Below are 21,939 nucleotides of genomic sequence, written 5' to 3'. Positions count from 1 at the left end.
GATTAGACTGAGAAAAAGGAAGCTCTGATTTAATACAGCCCTGATATAATAACTTGCTGCAGTATATGGAGAGCCTTCTCCAATTTCATGCATAATATTCTCTTAGAGTCATTAAAAACATGAAATTTACATTTCTAATTCTTTTTTTTTGCCTTCTAAATTATTTTGTTTCAATTTTTTAAAAAAATCCATCTAAAATTCATACAAAGTCAGAATGGATACTCACAGTCAGAATTAGAAATTCAGCAGTAAAGAAAAACAGCGTAAGCTTGTCTCGTGTTCTGTAAAAGTACCTGTATCACCCTAACACTGAGGTATCACGTTATGATTTTTTTTTTCTTAACAAGTCTGGGAAACTGTAGCAAAAAATAATAATAATTTTATTTCAATTTTCAAAGAAGTAGGAAATGATACTCAGATTAAAAAGCTATGCTCCCTAAAAAGGGAAGATAATTGGAAATTAGACAAGATTCCATTTAATGCAAACCTGCTATGTTAAGGAACAGCAAGGAGAAAAGCCTTTCTCTGTTTGAAAGAAATACAAATTAATTGAAAAACACTACAAGCACTGTGTAAACAAGCCCAAGAGATTTAAAGCCTCTGTAACATAGCAAATACATAAACTGTTTCACAAGACACATATGTCAAAAAGGCAACGTTCTGCCGTATCTATCTGAAGTTACTCTCCAAAGTGCTACTGAAAAGGCAAAACAGAATCCTTTGCAAATAATAAAGTAATACTGTCTGAAATAGCAATATGTAATCTGGTTTAGCATTTTTTAATGTTTCATAGTATTTTTACTTCCGGATAAGCAAACTAACAAAAAAAAAAAAGGATTTTTAGTGAGGTCCAAGTACCATTGAAATGGAAAGTGTATTTCATATATTTGTCTGAGGACATTATGATTTATATAAATATAAATAACTATACGTAGGAGGTTTTCCCCCCCTCTAAAAATAATTACATTCTTTAGGTGTAAACACAACTGTGTGTCCAAGGATGCACGTAGCTGAAAAAACAGGTCTCTGATGGAGAGCCAAAAGTTACAGGGATACGAATAAATGCTAGCCATGTAAATTACTTAGAAAAGGAATTTTTATTTAAAAAGACTATCTTTTCTAAGCAAAACTGTGAGGATGAATACATGAAATACTAGATTACATGGAGAATCTGGTATAAAATCAGGTGCAAATATTTTATCTACAATGCTCTTTTATCTGGCCAGCTCATGGATAAAGAAAAAATAAACACATAAAAGCAGCAATTTTCAACAAGCAGCTGCACAGAGAGAAGTTGAGATAGCTCTGCATTTATTTACTGTATACACGCCTGTGTGCATACACGCCATAATATACATACATTGCACACAATACATTGGAATATGCTGTTTACCTGGAACACACACACGCACAGCTATATATGCATTCGAACTCAAAATTTACGACAGAGGATTTCCACATAAATAAAATGTGAATATGTGCATAACATAAAAATACACCTGTACATGCTTCTACAGATATGACTGTACGCATGCATGATTACCTGAGTCAAGCACAGAAGTGAAAGAAGATGCACAAAATGTAAAAGAACATGTAATAAGTGGAATGTCAAGCTGCAGAGACTGCTGGTGTCATCCCTGCACTATCAAACATACATATGAGTATGATTGGAGACAGAGAGGCTAAATATTTCACTGTCAGAGCATGTCGAGAAATGCAATTCATTTCTCTCTCATGTGCTTTAGGACAATGACAATTTAATACAAGGCCAGTGGATGTAAAAGAGATAAAAACTGAACAAACTGGCCCAGCATAATCACAGATTTCCTCCAGAGAGCTTGGTAGCGTGAGGCTCATATGCACTTGTAACGGATCAACATTTTATTGTTTCTCCCCTCCATAGCCCCTTCTTTGCTACGAAGAAGAATTCATAGTGAATCTTATCTTATAGACAGAGGTTACTTTAAGCTTCAGAAGGAGACGAAGGAGAAAGAGTTCCTCCTAGCATTTTCCCTACTTATCCTATGCATTTCACTCATTCTAAGCACAAAATAATTATTTCAGATACTTCCTCAAAAGGTTCAAATGAGGGTATTTTTATTCCTACTTATACTTCTAAAGGGGTGCAGGAAACCTTCCTGCAGGTCAAGGGTCAGTCCTTTAAAAGTTGTGCATAAAATGAGTAATTGTGTTCCTTATAAATAATCCAGATTTTTGCATCTTATTTTTATGTCATAATTTCCCTCTAACATTCAGGAATAACAGCATAGCATATGGACTGACATATCTGTGAGAATAGACGTCTCATGCTTTTTAGCTACTCTAAGCAAAGTAGGTTTCAAGTATTGTTAAATATTATCATAGACAAGTTACCTTCTGTATTTGATGAATAGCACCATGTATTTGAAATTAATTGCAAAAGTAAGGTTGGCTAATGAGGCGGCCCTTATCTTTTCTCAGCAGTGCAAGCACAAGTATTTTTCTGCTGGCTCAATATTTTTTAAATGCCCAAAGTGCTATTAACAAAGTTGAAATCTGATTAAAATACGAACACTAAAAAAATTCACAACATCTAATGCGGCTCCAAAAAAAAAAAGAATTTTCTTAGCTTTTTTCTTTTTTATCTCTTTTCTTATTATTAAGCATGTGTTTTGAAAAATAATAATTAAATAAATTGTTCCCTACAGATTCTCCCAGTTGCTTTGCTTCCCATTAGCATCTCTGAAAACAGTTTGTTAATACAATAGTTATTCTTTATTATGGAACTATGGGGATGGTGCCCTTGTACCTGCCTCTGTTCAGAGAGAAATTTGTATGAAACGGGAAAGCTTCAGGATTGTTAGGAAAAGGACAGCGTGCCTCGAGAAAAAAAAAAGGGGGGGGAAAAAAAGAGTACAGAAAAAATGATCAGCTATTCAAGAGAATTAATGGATATCCACAAGGGCTTTGCTAATAACACGGGTTAATTACTGCTGCAACGCACCAGGCTCAGTAAATAAAAGAGCACAACCATAAACACATTAAAACGAGCAACCATCACTAAAAGAGGGGCAAGCCCCAACAAATGAAAAGCTGTCAGGCGGGCATTTCAGCACAACCCCTTTATACTTTCGGCAGGATTTAAAAACTTGCCAGCAGTCTATCAAAACCAAAAAAACCAAAGACCTGCAACCGGAAACAGCGAAGGAAGAATGGCACACGGCCTGCTGGCCGCCCACGGAGAGAGCGCAGGCAGGAGCTGCTCAGTCGCCCACGCTTGGGGGCTGCCTCACAGCGCCGAGCCGCGCTCCAGCTGCGCGTGGAGGCCCGAGGACTTTCTACTTCAGGATTAACTTTGGGTTTTATTTCTTAATAACAACTTAAACGGCTGGCTAATAAGACGAACGCGGGAGGTTAAAGATCTCCACAGCCTAGAGAGGCTGTGGGGTGGAATGAAGGGCTGCTGCCCACTTCACAAAGAAGCGTTCTTCAGCCCACCCCTTCCGCCCCTTAAAAAAGAAAGGTACTTCTCATATAAATTCTTGGGGAATTAGAAGCTATGCCACAATGCCTTAAAGAACAGTGAAACTGACGTGAACTCCTTTACATGTAACATGCAATTGCCTGGCATGCACACAGGCAGACAAGTATCTCTGTGCTGATGCACGAAGGTACACGCACACTCATCATACTCACAGCACGACCCACGGAGACTCGCTCAGTACCTCCACAGACCATCCCCGCATCACGACACGACACGAGAGCGGTTCAGAAAACATGACATACGTGCACTAACCACCATCGCACTGAACTATTTACAATACACGCCGCCTACGTCCACTTTCTAAATGTTACACCCACGCTGCACAGTCTCTCTTTCTTGTCACCTGTGTATTTTACCTGCTGCACTGTAAAATAAAAATCTATGTACGTGAAGAGCTGGATTTGTTTGTTGTTTAAATCCTGGTGCAAATTTTTATACAGAGGAAGCAGAGAACTGCTGAGGGTTCAAACTAATGAAAGATAGCGAGCCACAAAGGGCAAACGTACACAGTGCACAGGAGCTTTCCGGAGTTACAAATCTACTCCGTTTTCTATGTTTGGCATTCAGAGATCATGTTTAAATTTATTAAACTAGACCTCCTCTTCCCCCCCCCCTTCCCTTTTTGGAGTGTTTCAATTGCCTTTCCTTCTTCCAACAGCTGTGACAACTGTTAAAACAGTCAGTAAAATTAAGTCCGCTCTATAATCCTTTAGTCAACGTTACATTTTAATCAGAGATTGAAGGAGATCTCACGTTATGAACGCACTGATTCATTTAGAATGATTAAACTGACACATATGTCAAAATGAGCAGATATATTTATTGCATCTGTTAGCTTATTAACCATTAGTAATTATTAGCACTATTGTTATCACTGAAAAAGCAAAAAGCCAAGGCTGCAGCTGGCTTTAAGTTACTGCATTCTTTAACATGCTCTGCCTTAAAATCAAAGCATATCTAGTGATGGTCAGACAGATGTCTGTGCACTCCCAAAATGTTCCGACAATTTTTAGCTCGAATCCCCTCTGCCCTCACCCACAGCGAGAGAACTGGAGAAACTACTATATTTATTTTTTGCATGCCCTCATTCGTGTACGCCCGTGCACGTGACGGTATCTGGTCAATATACAATTACTATGAATATTAATAACGCGTAAAACTCTGAGGGTTGTTAATCGAGACGGAGAAGCAGCTATGTAGCTGAGCGTTAGCTGTTCCTCTGTGTCGACCCGGCTGCGGACGCCTCAGAGCCTGCGCTCGGGCAAGGTGCTGGGAGCGTTTTAAGCTGAGTTTTAATTGAGCCAAAGAGGAAGAAAAAAAACATTAGTTTGAATCTTGCACCGGAGCCAAAAAGACATGTGCCCCGATTTCATTTAAATGCATCTACTCTAAGAGGCTTATCTAAATTAATCATTCAAATTAGCTGTAAGAACGTACATTCAAGAGAGCTCCTTTGGGGGGGGGGGGGGGGGGGGGTGTGGAAAAAAAAAACACCTAGAGAAGCACCCTTTTTGTCTTTTTACCTATCTTCCGAAGGAGGCTGCCCCTCTCTCGCGAGCCACGCGGTGACATTTCGGGAGCTGCGGGCTGACCCCACGCCCCGGGCCGACCCCACACACCCCGGTGCGACCCCAAACCCCGCCGGGCTGGCCCCAAACCGGGTCCGGGCTCCCCCCCCCCCGGCTGCCGCTCCTCTTGCCGTCCCCCAGACCGCGGGGAGCGGGCTCCCAGCCGCTACGCCCGACTACCCCCGGGGCCAGCCCGCTTCCCGACTCGCCTCCCCGGGGGCACCCCGACACCCCAAACCCTTCCCCTGCGCACGGCGGCCGGCAGCGGGAGGGACGGGACGCAGCCAAGTTCAGCCCGGGCTCCGCGAGCGCCGGCAGCCGCGGCTCCTGAGCACCTGCCCCCCCCCCCCCGCGCCCTCGGCCGTTACCGGCGGCCGCTGCCCGCCCGTCCCGTTGCGGCGCGGGGCGCGGCACCTACTCTTCCTCGTAGTGCAGGGAGAGCGGCTCCGGCAGGCAAAGTTCTACCGAATCCATGTGCGCCCGGCCACCATCCTCCGCGGGCAAAGTTTCCGGGGGCCGGGCGCTTGGCACGGGGCTGGGCTGGGCTGGGCTGGGCTGGTCGCGGAGCGGAGCGGGCAGCGGGGCCGGGCGGCTCGGCCGCGCGCCTGCTGAAGGACGCGGAGCCCCGCGCGGCGCTCATGAATATGGAGCGGCGGCGCCGCGCCTCCGCCGCCCCCCCCGCGCGGGGCGCGGCCCATTGGCGGCGCGGCGGCCAATGGCGGGCCGGCGGGGCGGGGCCGGGCCGCGCGGCAGGTACGCGGCGGGGCCGCCCCGGGTCGGGCCGGGCCGGGCCGCGCCCGCCCGCTGACATGGCCGCGGGGCAGTGCCCGCCGCCCGCACCTGCACGGACGGCCCCGCGCTGAGGTACCGGGGAACGGGGGGGGCTGCCGCCATCCGGGCCTGGGCTTGGGGAGCGAGGGGCAGAGGGAGAAAGCGGAACGGAGCCGGCTATGAGGGGCAGACGGGGACGGAGCCGGCTGTGAGGGGGAAAAGGGAGCAGAACCGGTTGTGAGGGAGGAAAAAGGGGGACAGACCCAACTTTGGGGGGATAAAAGCGCTCAGACCAACTTTGCCGAGTTGCTGGCTGCCTGGGGAAGGGGTTATTTTGCCTATAAATAACCCACATGGCATTACGTATATTAGATAGGGCGGGGGTGGGGTTGTTGTGTATGTATATTTTGCATTTATATTTTGTATATAAATAATATGCGTGCCGCTATATATACTCATATACATACATTTTTTTTACGCAACTCAAAGCAAGCCTCGCTCCTTATGCATTACAAAAGGAGGTCCCTCAGCAAACCAGCGCTCAGCTCCATCTCTTACAGCACGGGTGCGACGGGGAGCACACACAGGTATGTCTCCTCTCCTCTTCCCATCTCCATCTTATCACCACTGTGTTCAACGTGTATGCCCGTGCGCTAATATTTAGGTGCTTAGGCATAAATATTTAGATGTGCTGAACAGAGAGAAAAGCTCTAGGACCGATCAATTCCTTCCGCAGCTCTGGAGGGATTGTAGGGGACTAACTCAGCCTGCTTCATTTTAATAAGATAAGGCTGCATTGTAGCGGTTCTGCATTGTTAGAGTGTGCACAGACCTCTACGGTGTTTGCGGGGCTTGTTTCTGTAAAGTAAATGCTACCGAACTGAAAGGGCAACAAGCAGGTACCCTGCATGTATGCCTACAGAAACATCCCCAAGCCCAGCTCCAGCACCCACTGCTCGGAGCCAGCTCAGAGTTGCATGGCTCTGTCGTAAGGAAAGCTCCCTCGTTAAACTGATTTCAAGGAAACAACCGTTCCCACATTTAGTAACACTGATTACACTGAACCCTCTCCCCCATTTTGAAAGGATCAGTAATGAAATGGGGGTGCAATGCTTTTTTTTCTCTCAAAAGCTACTATTTTTACTCAGTATTACAACTAAGACACTGTACTTATTTTCTAGGTTCAAAGTGTTTCTACCCCACCAGTGAAAACAGATGCAGGCTATTTCTGGCAAGAAAAAAAAAACAGTGGAAAGATACATATTTTAAAAAATTAACTGCTTATAAAAATCTTCTATGACTGGAGCTCTACATGATGCAAATGGCAATCTTTTAGATCGAAACAAATCAGTGTGCACCCTCAGAATGCATTAATACCATTCACAAACAGGATCGCAAATGCCCTCTCAGCATTTCACCAAATAAATACAGCAACAGAACCAAGTCCAAAATACATTAATTTCAACAGACATGTTTGTATATGTTCACAGCAGACAGATTCCAGCATTCTGTGCTTAACCTTAAGTAAAGGCTGGGCCTGCTTCATACAAATGTGGTATAAATACATGCAAGTTTAGGAACCAGAACTCACACAGCAAAACTCCAGCTCTGACTGCTGTAAAAAAGCAGGTAGTAAAAGCTTAATACCAGTAGCATTATGCTGTCTATATTGTTAAAAGTGAACTCTATAATTAAGATGTAAAATCGCTTGTGAGCAGTGAATTAAAGAGCTCTGAAATGTAGAGTAAAATCCAAGCCCTCTGTAGAAACATCAGAGACCAAAAAAATCATTTTTTATCAAATTTTAAAATGAAGCATTTAATCATGTTGTAGTATTAGAATACCCTCTTAAGTAACAATTTGATAAATGTGGATTTTGGAATCAAATAGGAACTTAAATAAGATGTGTTTATTCTATGTATTTATTACTACATAAACTCAAAATGCAGTTCCTATAAATTGATTGCCATGTGCACATTAGCAAACTATGAAAATACAAATGCATTGTTTGTAGTGAGTCTCTGAGTGCCCATTTATAATTTATATTTAAAATTGCTATTTCTCAATATTTTTCACTAAAATGCCTTCAAATCATTTCACGTGTATGTGTTCTTATTTTCAAGTGACCTATAACCGATACATGAGTCATTTGCTAAAGTCACTTCTGCCTATTAAGTGCCCTGAAATACACCCTCCTTAATATATGACAGCTGATCCATTTTGAAATTTACCAAAGCACAGGTCAGCTTAATTTCTACTTTTGTGCATTATTTCCTGAGGTGATATATTTATATGCAGGAGCTGGAACATGATGGTCTGTTTCTTTCTGTCATGGAAGCCCTCCTTTCCACTTTCCTATAATTTGCGCTACCTTATTGGCTTGTTCCCCCCAGCGCTCTACACCACCCAAATACATTTTTCCTGTCACCATCACTACTTTTCCATCTCTTATCTCTCATCCAAGCAAATGGTTCTCTTCCCTGCCAGTGCTGCTGCCTGGCTGACCAGAAACCCAGTGCTGTACTTTGCATGTTGATAAACAAAGCAGTTGGCTTCTTCCCCTGGGACTGAAAGTGCCACCTCCACCAGAGCAGGGCCTGGAATTCCAACCACATTCTTGAACTTGGGTTTCACAGTTACCCATCAGTTTGGAGGGGAGAAAAGAAGATAAGAAAAAGATTACTGCAGCAAATAAACTGGGGCTAAATATAGCTTCGTTTCCTCGAGCTTTTTAATAGAAATAAATAAAAATAGATCTAGTAGAAAAAAGATACAATTTAACTGAATCTTATAGGGCGAATAAGAACATGCATGCAACTGCCCATGTGCACCAACTTATCAAAATGAACAGTGCAAAATCTTACCACAAGGAGTCTATACAAAGCAGTAGTAACAGAATCAGAGAAGGGAAGGAAAAAAATGTCCCAAGCGTCTGTACCAGTCAAGGGGCATTTCTGAGCAGCATCTACATTTCCATCTCTCTGTGCATATAATTTGTCCTGTGTACAGTCCATCTTTAAGCATCTTCACATTTAACTACTACAGACATTTCAAAGCATCCAAACAGCCAGATTCCTACAACACAACTACATCAAGGCAACTGAAGAAGTAAGATTCAGTGGCACTTCACAGCAGCTGCACAGTGCATTGTGTCAAGTTCGTCTTTACCAAAAGGAGCAACAAGTTCGAGTCACCTGGGAAGGAGCAAAAATATAGAAAAAAAATCTACTAGCTGCTGAGAATTTATTTGAAAACAAGCATACCGTTACTTAAGATGGAAGTTTGCTGTACACTACGGTACCTTATTCAAGGTATAGCTGGAGAATATCATATTGTTAAGTTTGAAATAAATATTGAATGATCATCAAATATGTGATTTCGTTTTATTCAAAATACTAAAGAAATACAACTCAAACATGCTATGCTACAGATCAATACTAGAACAACTTAGTCACCATCTACTGGTCTTAAGACACTTTTGCCTTATGCGCTTGTTACTGGAAGGCACTTGGTGCATCCCTGGATATGCTGGTAATGATTTTTAAGAAAACAGTGCTACAGAAGTTCCAAATCCTGCTCACCTGTTTGTACATAGTTGGACAAAGTGTAGCAGGTTATTATTTTAAAGCCATTTGCTACTTCAGACAGTATTTAGGGTTAATTGATTACTCCTTGTTTTGATCACAGGTAAAAAAAAAAAAAAGCCCACATAGCATTCACAAAGTGCATTCCACAGCGCATTCACAAAGACACTGAGCAAGGCATTTAGATTTGCTGCTACGCTCAGTCCTAGCATATAAAAGAGGCCTCTGTGAGGGAGGAGAAATTGCCTTACCATGTTACCAAACTACGTTCAGTTCATCTGGTCTCAAAAAAAAAAAAAAAACCCTCCATATTTTCTCCTCATTTTATTTTGAAGGGCATGGGTATTTAAATGGCTGTCTTCACTGGTACAGAATGGAAACCGTTCACATTGCTATAAATGAAAATTATTCTCTTGACAAAATACCTTTTTCAAAGCCTCTGACAAAAAGAAAAGAGAAAAAAAAGGAGCTGCACACGCATTGCCTGTCACCCACCAAAAAAGGTCTACTCCCTAAAGATAATTCAGACACACACTTCACTGTGGATATCTCACTATTACCCCAAGCTCTTTTTTTAGTGTAAGTTTCTTCAGAGAAGCTGAAGTGCATTACTGTCTCAGACAGCCAAGGATAAGATGACTGAGGGAATTCAGTTGCTCTGTTTAATTAATACAGGATTATTTCACTTTCATTTTGTGAAGCTAATAATATGACTGGTGGAATGTCAGTAAAAATTAAATCATAAACTAGTGCAGTACCAAAGGGAAAACTTACTTTAGTTATGGAGTATTCCCAGCAGAAATCTTGAAAATCTTATACATATTTACACTGATAAAATACCACATGTACTTCATGGGATACTGCGAGCTTCTACAATCCTTATGGCATGTATTTACAGAGCAAGAGTTAACATTTTGAGATTATACATTAATAAATGAGTTGCAGTTATATTGTTTCTTGAATGTTAAGCACCACATACTAAACGCAGGAACACGTTCAAGGTCAATGTCCTATTTTAGACCTTTTCAGCAGCTGTGATATTATGATAATCATACTTAAAATATTCCTATAGAAAGAGTAAATTAGCCCTTTTCACTAGAAGGTTTATTATGATAAACAACAAATCTGAGAGAGGACAAATTCAGATTTCTTTTCTTTTTCAATGTGATGAACTGTTGTCCCTTACCATGATGGCTCATCTGTTGAGGAATTAAAGAAATCCACATTATTCTGCACTTACATTCATTACCTTTGGATTCTTTTGGAGGCCTCACCTATGTAAAAATATCTTTCTTAAAAAGCGCTTTTGCTTTCTGTTAGAGCCAAACACCCCAGTGGACATCCCATTCTGTCACCTATACTGCAGTGAAATGTCATAGCCCCCAAAACTAGAAGGGAAAGAAGAGAACGTAGCATTGGCAGCTAATCCTAAGTAAGATGGTTTAGCTCCATCTAACTGGGGGATGAGAGGTGTCCCTCAAAGGGTCTTTTCCCACTCCTCCAACCAGCCTCCAACCTGACTGGAAGCTCAAGGTGCTAAAAATAGAAAAGAAGATGGAGTGTAAATATTTCCCCAGTGAAAACACCAATAGTCTTTCCTGTGAGCTGACATGAATTGCTTGTTACACTGCCCTAGGATATCACGGCTTGAAGCGAGAGCGCACGTACGCGCACACCCGGATCCACCAGCCATCCTCAAAGCTGCTGCGCTGGGTGTTTGTGCGTGTGTGCGTTGCAGAGGCTCCTATGACATCTGACTTCGAGGCTGTACACCTGCTATACAAAATGCATTATCTCTGGCGTGCCTTTTTTTTTTCTTCCCCTGACTGTCCCAGCCCATCTTCCATCACTCTCCTTTCTTTTTCTCCCCCTACTCCCCCTCCACTCCCTTCGCTCTGGCATTTTTATTATTAATGTTATAGCTATTATTACTGTCCAAGCATAAGCTGATCCACAGGGGACCCTGTGTAATTTAACCCCTCAAGCACTAAATTCCTTCACATGTGCCAAAGACACAGGTTTGTTGTTGCCTCCAGCAATATCCCAGGAAGACGAGTGATGGCGGTGTCATATCATCACACAGCGACTTAATCTATTGCGACACCCAGGGAACGGGTAACTGAAGAGATTTACAGAACATGCTCTCTGACTGAATACAAAACGTTATCCCCTTCCCCAACAAACTCACTTCACATGCAACAAAGTGAAGGAAATTTTGCCCTCCTACGGCTCACCGTTTCCATGACTGCTTTATCCAATCCTACCACCGCATTAGTTGTCCCACTGTACATCTTCCAGGTATACAACACTTATTTCAACACTTTTGTTCTCCCTCCTTTGTTCTTCCCTGGTTCTCTGATTAACAAACAGGCAGATCATGTTGAACTGCCAAATAACATCTCTTCAGAAATCTTTTATCCATACGCTAGATGACTAGAACCATCACTTACATCAGGGTTATCTCTACATGCTGTTTTTATGTTGTCTGACATCTAATGCATGGTTTTTAAAACACCAGATTAAAGGGGGTACACTTTTTAAAGGTGCAAGGAATGCTAAATTAAATACAGCTTAGCTACAATAAGCACTGACATGCAGGAAGGCATCTGCTTTAAGTACTGAGAACCAAAAAAATGATATATTTGTCAAGCAGGGGCTTTCCGCACAGGTGTCCTATTTTGCTATCCATAAATGTTAAGAAAGAATTCAGTGCAACATAGAAATGCATGACTGTTCCCTCCAAGATCAAGGTGAGATTCTTTATCTTATAACATTTCACTGACCGGGGAAGCAAGAATTTGGTGCAGAATTAATCCTGAACTGCAGACAAATGAGAATAATGAAAATGTCTTCAAGTCAGGATAACCTTCCTGTGCTGGTAAATCAGAGCTTTCACCATGGGAAATTAACATCTCTGGAGTAGTCAGAAGAAGCTGGTAACAAAGGTTGGTTCACCTGCTCAAGAGTAAACAAATCCTCCCTCCATAAGGTACCAGCTACTCTATCTCTAGGCACGTCAGATCTAAAGCAGATATGTCGGTACTAAAGGCCACTGCAATCTGTCCCAGTGGTAACATCTAATTTTTCCTTCTGTATACATAGCTTCTTGTGTGTGTGTATATCAGCTGACTGATCCCTTAGCATATGAAACTTTGCATAGGTGCACATTCAGGCTCACAGTTAAATGCTTTCTTGGACACACAAATATGCCTATAAACCAAGAACAGGAAGGGGTTAAGCTCATCATGTACTCATGTTCCCCAATCATTTATATGAAGAGACTTAAAATAAAGGTTGTCATGGTTTTATAGCTCCCAGGTGGATAACCGTATGGTTCCAGCAGCTCTAAAGAAAAGGGGAATTCACCACCAATTGCCCTTCTCCCAGGTCCTGCATCTCCATCCAACCAAACATCATCTGGTGGTCTTAAAGGAAGCCTTTAAGGGAGAACACAGAGTGCACTGACAGTGTTCACCACCCCCACATTCTGCTTCCACTAAATGATACCAGCCAAAAATATGTCAGTATACACCAATACAAGTGTTACAATGCTGCTATCACTAGTAGGCTTGTACACTAACATTTCATGTGATCACATTAACATTTTTAGTAGAACCACACATTAGCAAAAAAAAAGGTGTTTGTTGTTGTTATTACAGTGAAAACACTTTTTCTGACTGTATTAATAAATATGATTAAATAAGACAATATAATCCTAATGACACACCTGAAGCCTTCTCTTATCACCTAAGTTTCTGTCCTAGAGCAGCTTCATCCCTATTGACCAGTCAGTTAGCCCTATTCAATTACTCGATCTCCAATCAATAGATTTAGCTCCATGTGCAATGGCTGAGGTGTAAACATGATGCATATACTCATCCAGCTTAATTCACATGCCTGCAAATTTATTTTTTTTGCTCAAATTCCTCCATAAGAAAAATGCAGAACTAAGTTTTTAATATTAGCTTTTTTTTTTTTTTCCCTCACCAGTTCTGCCCTCATTTCAGGTGTTATGTTTCAAGAAATTTGCTTTAATTTGCTTATGACAGAAATTTCTGTCTTTCACAGATAAAAGGGAAAAGTGAGAATTGTAATTATTTTATTCCAGTATGCTGAATAAAGCAATAAGACAGCTGCATGACTTTTAAGCAGATCCAGACAGTATTTTCCTGCAAAAGCACACAGTCAAGGTGTGAATTGATCCAGAAAGTACAGCCTTTAGACTTAGTGCACTTCTGACACTTCTACCACAAAACATTTGGTTCAATTACTGTAGCTGCATGTGTGTGTGGCTATACCTATACACACACATGCACACACACAAACATATTATATTGTAGGCACTTGGTTATCTACATATATTTACACTTGCACACACACAAAAAAATATGTAGTAAAAAACTAAGCTGAACCAACATATGTATGCAGAAGTGAATGGTTCCATCTTTCATTCTAGTTAGAAGTATTCTTTATTAATTTTGTCCCTCCAAAGTGCACACTTCTGTGTTTAAAGAACTTCCAAGTGAACTGCTTTGAAAGCACACCAAGCGGCAGGATGTTGCATTCCTTGCTGCTTCTCATTTGGGAGCTGGGTAGTACAGTCCTTTCTCAGACAATCTCCTATTAACTTCAGTAGTGTTTCTCCCCCACCCTCGATAAAACATTGCAGAACAGATTCCTAACTACCTACTTCCAGAGAGTACATCCATCTTTGTGCATCTGGAAAATAGATCTGATACCAGTGCCGTAATACAATATCTCTACTGACCAGATAACCTAGGAGAATACAGTTACAACTTATCTGGACACCAGTTCAAATAATACTCTCCAATGAAATACCAAGCTCCTAGGGAACTCCCTTGCTGTTACCTGCCTTGAACCCATGCAGGACCATGCTCAAAACAGCTGAAGTTTATAAGCACGAGGATGGTGGCACTGAGCTGCTACAGTAAAAAAGTCTAAAGCAATTTCTGCATGCAACTTCTATAATATTGTCAGGGCAACAAAGGCTCAAAGAAAGTGGAAAGGCTTGTAGAAATAAATTATACAAAAAAGGGAAAGTTGCAACTCACTCATCTTACTGACCTGTTTACTCCAGATTATCTGCTCCTGAGGTATTAACATAAACTGCTCCAGTCTTATTAGAGGCCATATCTATATTCTTTAGCAGTGTTTGCATTTGGTACATATATTTTCAGAATGCTAACAGTCTTTATTCAACAATGAATTTGGCAACAAAGCAAGAATCAGTTCCCTTTCTATGTTATTTTCTAAATAAATTCTCTAAACCTGATTGAGTTAGATCCTTGGATCGTACTTTGGGAGATGTAACTTGGAGTTTCTGAATAAAGTGAAGCACTTAAGCAAATCAGACTTTTTCTCTTCATCCACCGAGAAGCCTGAGATTTAAGATGAAAGAGCCGGGCTGCCTTTCTCTTTCCTTATGCTGCAAGGTTCCTTCATTTTCCCTGTTTTCCCAGTAGATTTACTTGTAAATCTGGCGACAGCCACATCTGAAGTCCTGAGCTCTGACTCCTGACCTCGGTTATGTTAGCCCTTCCCTGCAGAAGAACTACCCCTTGGATCACTGACTTGCTATTATTCTATGGTTAATAGACCTGACCTGTGCAATATTTTTTATCTGGCTACAGTCCTATCTCTAAATTCGCTATTTTGAATGAATACCGATTTTGTGACATAAAGTCTGCTATATAATGAAATGCAAACAATGAAAAGGCTAAATCAGTTTACAAAAAATCTATTTGTCAAACAGTGTGGAGATGCTCCCAATTTAGTCTGGGCAGTTCAGGCAGCTCTTGATAAGGGAGCTAAAACCGAGCCGTTCCGCTGCATAAAAATAAAAGCATCTGCAGGAGAGAGACATTTTCTTTTGGAGAATCTTCTCTGTAACCTGTAGCTAATTATAAAAATAAATAAATAAATAAATAAATAAATAAAGCCCGATGGATTCTGCAGGAGTTTTCTAACAGCCAGGAGCACTGTTAGAGTAGGTAACAGCAAACGCCTCCCCAGCGCAGTCCCCTTATGTCACATTTGCATTTCTATTCAGCTACATTGCCTGACAATGAAGCAAATGGGTCTGCCTTATCTGTACAATTCTGGACAACAGAGATTTCTAAGCCATACAAAGGAACGAGCTTAACATTCAGCACTCAACACTTCCCAGCGCACCCCCTCCCAAGCCCTGGGGGGAATGCAGTCACATAAACACCTGTCCACACCAAAAACTAGAACTGTCACACGCTATCGGAACAGGAAGCAGTTAAAATAAAATAAATAAATAAAAAGCTATCGAGACTTTCAAGAAGCTCACCTGCTGCGAGGAGGAAAACAGTCCCAAGCCTCCAGATTTTAAGGCTTTATTTGGACCGCGCCAGCAAAGCCAAGGAGTGTCCCTGGAATGTGAACGGAGATAATATCTCGCTGACCATTTGTTACTCCTGCTGTCCCTTTTACGCTGGTATTTAATATAGCAAATGAAAGCTAGAGAGCCTTTTATCAGGAAAATTTCATATCACCCTACCTTTCATTAGAGAACCTTTAGCAGCTTGTTGGGCTAACTCACACCATTTCATCTCGGTACGAGAAAATTTAAGGCTAATTCCTTCAAAATTAATATTGTCTCATCTACAAGTTAGAAACGACACGAAAACTGCACGAGCTGAAACCTCCAGATCAAACCTGTGTTATGACAGGACTTAAGCCAGTTATAATACAGGTTAGGGCTTTAAACAGCAGGGAAAAAAAATGACAATGACACGATTCTGTAGACACTTGGGCTTTAGGCTGGCTTTCTGTGATATGTATGTACATGCTGTGTCATCTTGGCCCTCTCTCCCCATGTCTCCACGTACCAAAACAGGCTTTGCGCACACAATCTGGAGTTTAAGAAACCTTCTGTCGGAGGGGGCCATCCGCGTGTTTATTTGCATGTGTAGATGAGTTGGAATATAAGGGGGCAAGCACGAAGAGCAGTGTGGGAAGATGTCTTTCCTTTTGTCCTGCTTAGTATATCCTAAAGCACAATATATGTTTTGCATAGCCTAGTGAATTTTTCATTGCTAGCTTATACTTTAATTGTCCTGAACTTCCAGGTAAGGTTATTCTTTGCTGTTGAACAAATGCTGAATTTCTCCCCAGAGGTGGTTGCAATGAGTAGTGATTTTCCGTCTTTTTCTCAGTAACACAGTTTTGAAGATTTACAGGCATGAATATCATCGTGTTAACATAAAATGATATTATTATCACCAAAAAAAAAAATAAGGCAGTTAGCACAGAAACAGTGAGGAGTGCTGAACGCTTACTCAGACTCAAAGGAAACACAAAGCTCCTAACGCAGTCAGTTGTTTTTAATTCTGCTACTGATGGTTCAAAAGCTGCTGCCTGCTGTTGTTGCTTTTGCATAATTTGGAGCAAGAGATTAGGGCACATTCCTCCTCCTCAAGAGCTAGTGAGAGACCAGCCAACTTTTATTACCCTTAGCACTGAAAATGGGTTTATTGCTGAGGATGAATGAAACTACCAATTGCCCTGGTATCATACCTCCTAAAGCACTGCAGATCCTTCAACTGCTGTCAGGGTGACAGATCACTTTTACCCTCAACTGAGCAGGCACATGGCTACAGCAAACTTCATAGGAGGCGCATGTAATTGTACAGTGCAGAACAAATACTCGGTCCTTAAACTTGCTATGATAAAAATGAAACCCAGAACAAAATTAAATAATTGCTACTAACATATCAGTATTTTAAAGCGCTTTTCTAGACCGTAGTGTTAGAAAGATGAGATAGCGCATACTACTATGCTGTTGTAACTACTTGTGTCCACTGATTTATCAAAAAAATAACTATTGCAGATGGAAGAGAGAGAGATGGATAGTTAAGAAGAAAAGTAACCAAAGAAAACATTTTCCACAGATTGATCCAAGGTTTGCTTGAATCTCAAGGCAAGCCATCTAAAAGGCTTATGTAGTTACCCAAACGAAAATAGCTCCTTACCTCTGCCCCTCTGTAAACATGTGAGGACAGAAACTAAACTACATTTTGCTGACTGCACACAATGTATTGCATCTCGAGGATACTCATCAAGATGGCTTCTACAAGCCTGCCCCTTCTGGAGTAGAGTAAGCAACAGAGCTGACCCAGAAGAATTAGATGAGAAATTCAACTAATTAATGAGCCCTGCAGGCAAAACATCATTTCTTCTGCTCTTCGGGGCATTTACAAGGTCAGCCTTTATTTTCAGCATCAGGTCAGACTCACTCGTCTGTCAACATACACAGGATTTTTAAGAGAATAGTGGCCACAGGTTTACCTTACCAATGCATGGTAAGGTAAAATTCAGTTGTCCCCACTATCAGGCCAAACAACGTGGTGTATTTTGTCTGATGCCCACAGTAAGGGAAGGACTGTGCAAGCCAATTCAGCTTTATCAAAATATGCTTCCTTAATATTACCTTGCTGCTCTGTTGGCAGCAGTTTAAAATTATGAAAGCAATATTTCCCATTTAAGAAAATATTCTGGAATGCAACTAAAAATATTCTGGAATGCATCTCAGTTCCCTCATCCTGCTCTGTTTTCTTTCCGATGTTTGCTTTTCTGAGCATCACATGGCACAATTTTCTTCCATCTGCCAGCAAAGTTTCCCAGAAAGTAAACCAACTTCAAGAAATAAGTAATCTGAATAGGAGACACATTCAGACAGAATTCAGAAAGATTATCAGCTCACCTCATCTGTTTCTCTAGCAGTATGTGCACTGTTACTATCCAATGGCCTCTTTGGTAATAAACATGTCCCACCTCCCATCTGCTCCTCTCGCTGGCCTACTGCCACTTCAGCCTCAGTCCTTTCCTGTCTTCAAGATGTCATTCAACTTCACTTGCTCTCCTGTCCATTTGTTTCTCTTTCCAAGTGAGATCAAGCATACATCTTTCTATGTCTCTCTCTCCAGCCTTTAGCTTCTGCTCCATCTTTTTAGTAAGTGTCTATGTTTCTGCTCCATTTATCATAGTTGGCAGTATGCACTATGCAGGTGTCAAGGAAACCAAGAGAGAGTTCACTATTCATGATATTGCCTTTTCAGCCTTCTTGTGGCTTACCATTGAGTGTCAGCTCCTTAACACTAAGCTATATGTTGAGAAGAATGTCTATCAGTTAAAGACAAATTACTTTAAGCCAATACAAGGGCACATAAAGAAACAAGGCTGCTTTAAAAATAGACTTTTCCTGTCTCATTCTGGTCTCTTTCTATATTATTTTCCTCTTATTTGTTCATTACTTGAGTTTATATGTCATCTCTATAGTAATTTTACTTACTGGCTAAAAGTAAGCATGCAAGACATTGCACAATGCTGGACGTCCCATTTACATGCAGACCTCCATGGAAATTAATTCCTAATGCTTAACTCCGTGCCTCCTTTCCACATCACCACAGACCTGTGTTTCACTAAATGTAATCCTGCTCAGAAAGAGAAATGTCTTGGGCTCAGCAGGAGGAAAGTCACAAACCAGGAATGCCCTGCTGCCTTCCAACAGAGACTGCGAGCAGCGCTTGGCCATCCCCTGCGCTGGCCGGACCTGGGGAGGAGCCCAGCATCACCCCAGGCCTGATCACAAAAGACCTCTGTGCCCGCTGCCAATCACGATCCATTGTTTTTAAGCTCAACACAATTCCACAAACATACAAGCCACATTCATATCCTGAAAAACTGGTTTAATTCACTGTCGAACCCGGAGAGAAACTTCCCCATAGGTACAATACTTAAACACAATAAAGGCAATTAAAAGCAGCTGCAGCATTATGTTCTCAGTTGCAGCTATTGGTCTAAAATCATAAACAGAGGGTGTTGTGGTGCTTGTTGGTTTTTTTTTGTTTGGTTGGGTGGTTGGTTTGTGATGTGGGTTTGTTTGTTTGTTTGCTTTTTTTACTTCTTTGAAAATACTTTTTCATCCGGCATTTCAAGAAGTATGAAATGTCCCTTCACTGTAAACAGCAGAGTACTAGGAATAACCTCATGATCATAAGAACCTAGCTTAGCAAAGACAGAAGGCTGACTTGATGATAATTCCCAGAGAGTACGTATCACAAAGGTTTCAGGCCAGGCAGTTCTTTAGAAAAATGCTGATAAGAGATATGGTGAATCAAGGTGGAGAACTGACCGCAGAAGAAACTATGGATTATGGTAGATTCTGGATTACTTTGTGTTTTTTGGTTTTTGTTATACTAGTACTTTTCGAAAAATATGATGTAGCCTGAATCATTTTCCAAAAAGCCAAGTACAGAAGTTTCCAGATGTTGACTTGTGATATACAGTCAAGCTTGAGAGTCACTACAGTCCCATTTAAGCTCAGATGCAACAAACTTTTGCATTAGCATTGCATACATCCAACATCAACATGATTCAATACTTTTTAGACCATATGTTAAAGGACTGTGGATATACATCTCACAATCCTGAATTTCTAATAGTTCTGTCCAGGCCACTTTTCTATCTTTAACCATCATTATTGTGACAACAATACGAAAGGCAGAATTTGTCTTACAGCAACATGGATAAGCAAGTCTCTTGTTTCTGGCCTGGATAAGCATAACCTAATGCATTGCCTAAACTTTTTTCCTTACCTATACTATGCATTCTAAACAAACTTGCAAAATGATTCTGTGTTTGGCAGAGTCCCATCCTATAACTTTTCACACCATCTTTCATGTTATTTCTGTGGAAGTGAGAAGGGCTGTTTGCATAAATATGAATATATAAATGAAACTAAAGACCTAAGAAAAATATTCACTTTATCACCTTGCAAAACTTCTTGGAAAAGTAAAGTTTCTTATTTCTCCAATGCAGTAAATATTATGCAAATGAAATCTGAAATTCAAATCTGAACATTTAGACAAATCATTTGCTGGAATTTTCCCCTTTTACTAGAAGGCAATAAAACAGATTTTAACCCTCAGATCAACCACTACACAAAGTCCCCACTTAAAGAAAAGACTATAAAATACAATTGCTTTACATACTCTAACCTATTTTCTGTCACAGTTGCACCACCTGATAAGAATCCAGCTACTGAAGAATGTCAACAGCATGGAGCGGGTCAAGGTTACGGCTGCAAAGGCAGCAAAAGTGCAGAACGACGACACATTTGGAACGGGCAACACAACCGAGCAGGCAACACGCGTGGTGTGTTGCAAACAGTGGTAGATTACAATGATATAAGGAAGGGATGCCTCTCATACCCTGAAAGACAAGGACAGCACAAGACAACGATCCATCCAATTATCTCTATTCTTATTTTATTCCTCATCCTTCCGTCAACCACCTCAAGCACGGGAAGTACCCTCTTAAATCAATGCTACAAACAATCCACTTGTTCCTTTGCAGGTATGCACATTTTATGCTGCTCCATTCTGTGCTAGGCACTACTGAGAAGAACGAATAAATGCAGGCACAGAAAAGTCTGGCAGACTCTGTCTGTAAGGAGCTAATGCGAATTTCCCTTGTCACATCCCCTCCCCTTTACCCAAGACTAACCATGCTCTTTAGTAACCAGTGCCATCATGTGCAATGGGGCAAACCCACACGCCGTTGACCATGGCTCCGTATTTGTTTGCGTTGTCTCTCTGGTTCGACAAGTCTGTATGATGGCACCTGTTAAAGCTGCTTCAACTAAGCTGTTCTGCATTTGTCTGGCTGGATTTGGACTTCCCAGATCCCTGACTGAATACAAAGTGATTTGAAAAAACGGTGTTTGGCAACAAGCACAGTGGGGAGTACAGTGTGTGTTGGTATACAAGAGCACAATGTGTTCTTCATAACATCACTGAGGGAGCATGCTGCTAGAATCTCTGTGCTGTTGAGATCAAAATGGTCTCCTTTGTTGTCAGCTGTTTAATAGCAGCTGTTTAATGTAATTCCAAATGATCTGCTTGAATGAAGTTGTCATTCTTGCAGTTCACTTTAATATAGTAAAAACAAAACAAAACAAAACAAGAAAACGCCCCACAGCTTGACCATGTTATTTTTTTATTTTCTTCTGAAAAGTTGCACTCTCTTATACTTCCGCTACCCTATCAAAATAATAAAAGTTTGTGATTTCTAGAAATAAAATGGGGGGGGGGGGGGGGGGGGGGCGGGGGGTGGATGGGTCACATTTTCCTTTCCTTTTGGATACTTTAGAATGGCTTGATTAATAATGTCTTCACACCTAAAAAATTACACACTGAAAGAAGAAACTAACTAGTCAGCAAATATGTGAGCAAAAAGAATATCTATTTCTATCTGCATTTCAAGACAACTTCCCCCTAATGTGGGTTATTATGTGTTTTATTGCAAGTTGTAGTAGAATACAATAATAAAATATATATATATATACTCCTCTTGATTAAGTAGTATAGTTCTTACAATATGCCTAGTTTTTGTTAAAAATCTGTTTGATACCTAGAGTGATAAAGACCATAATCTGCAAGAATAT

The 21,939-nt window shown here is 41.2% G+C and overlaps 1 protein-coding gene and 1 long non-coding RNA gene across 7 annotated transcripts in view; one reads left to right on the top strand and one right to left on the bottom strand.

Moving 5' to 3' along the window:
• Positions 1-21,939, bottom strand: part of ESRRG (estrogen related receptor gamma) — a 385,005-nt gene that overhangs the window by 160,470 nt on the left and 202,596 nt on the right. Inside the window, exon 1 of one of the 6 annotated variants that reach the window (XM_040551126.1) lies at positions 5,510-5,709. The exons of 3 other annotated variants lie outside the window; for them this stretch is intronic. In XM_040551126.1, the coding sequence (XP_040407060.1) occupies positions 5,510-5,565 (56 nt within the window). In that variant the 5' untranslated portion in view covers positions 5,566-5,709. Of the gene's footprint in view, positions 1-5,046; positions 5,127-5,509; positions 5,710-21,939 lie in introns of those variants that run through there. 2 more of the 6 variants (XM_040551121.1, XM_040551127.1) reach the window with 2 other exon arrangements.
• LOC121067077 lies at positions 5,851-7,956 on the top strand. Its single transcript, XR_005818088.1, has 3 exons — positions 5,851-5,955; positions 6,352-6,449; positions 7,044-7,956. It is a non-coding gene; the product is annotated as an uncharacterized LOC121067077 (long non-coding RNA).

Source organism: Cygnus olor, chromosome 3, assembly GCF_009769625.2.
Source record: "Cygnus olor isolate bCygOlo1 chromosome 3, bCygOlo1.pri.v2, whole genome shotgun sequence".
In the NCBI taxonomy this organism is placed as follows: domain Eukaryota; kingdom Metazoa; phylum Chordata; class Aves; order Anseriformes; family Anatidae; genus Cygnus; species Cygnus olor.
Note: the sequence above shows the minus strand (reverse complement) of the source record. Positions and strands in the feature narration are given on the sequence as shown.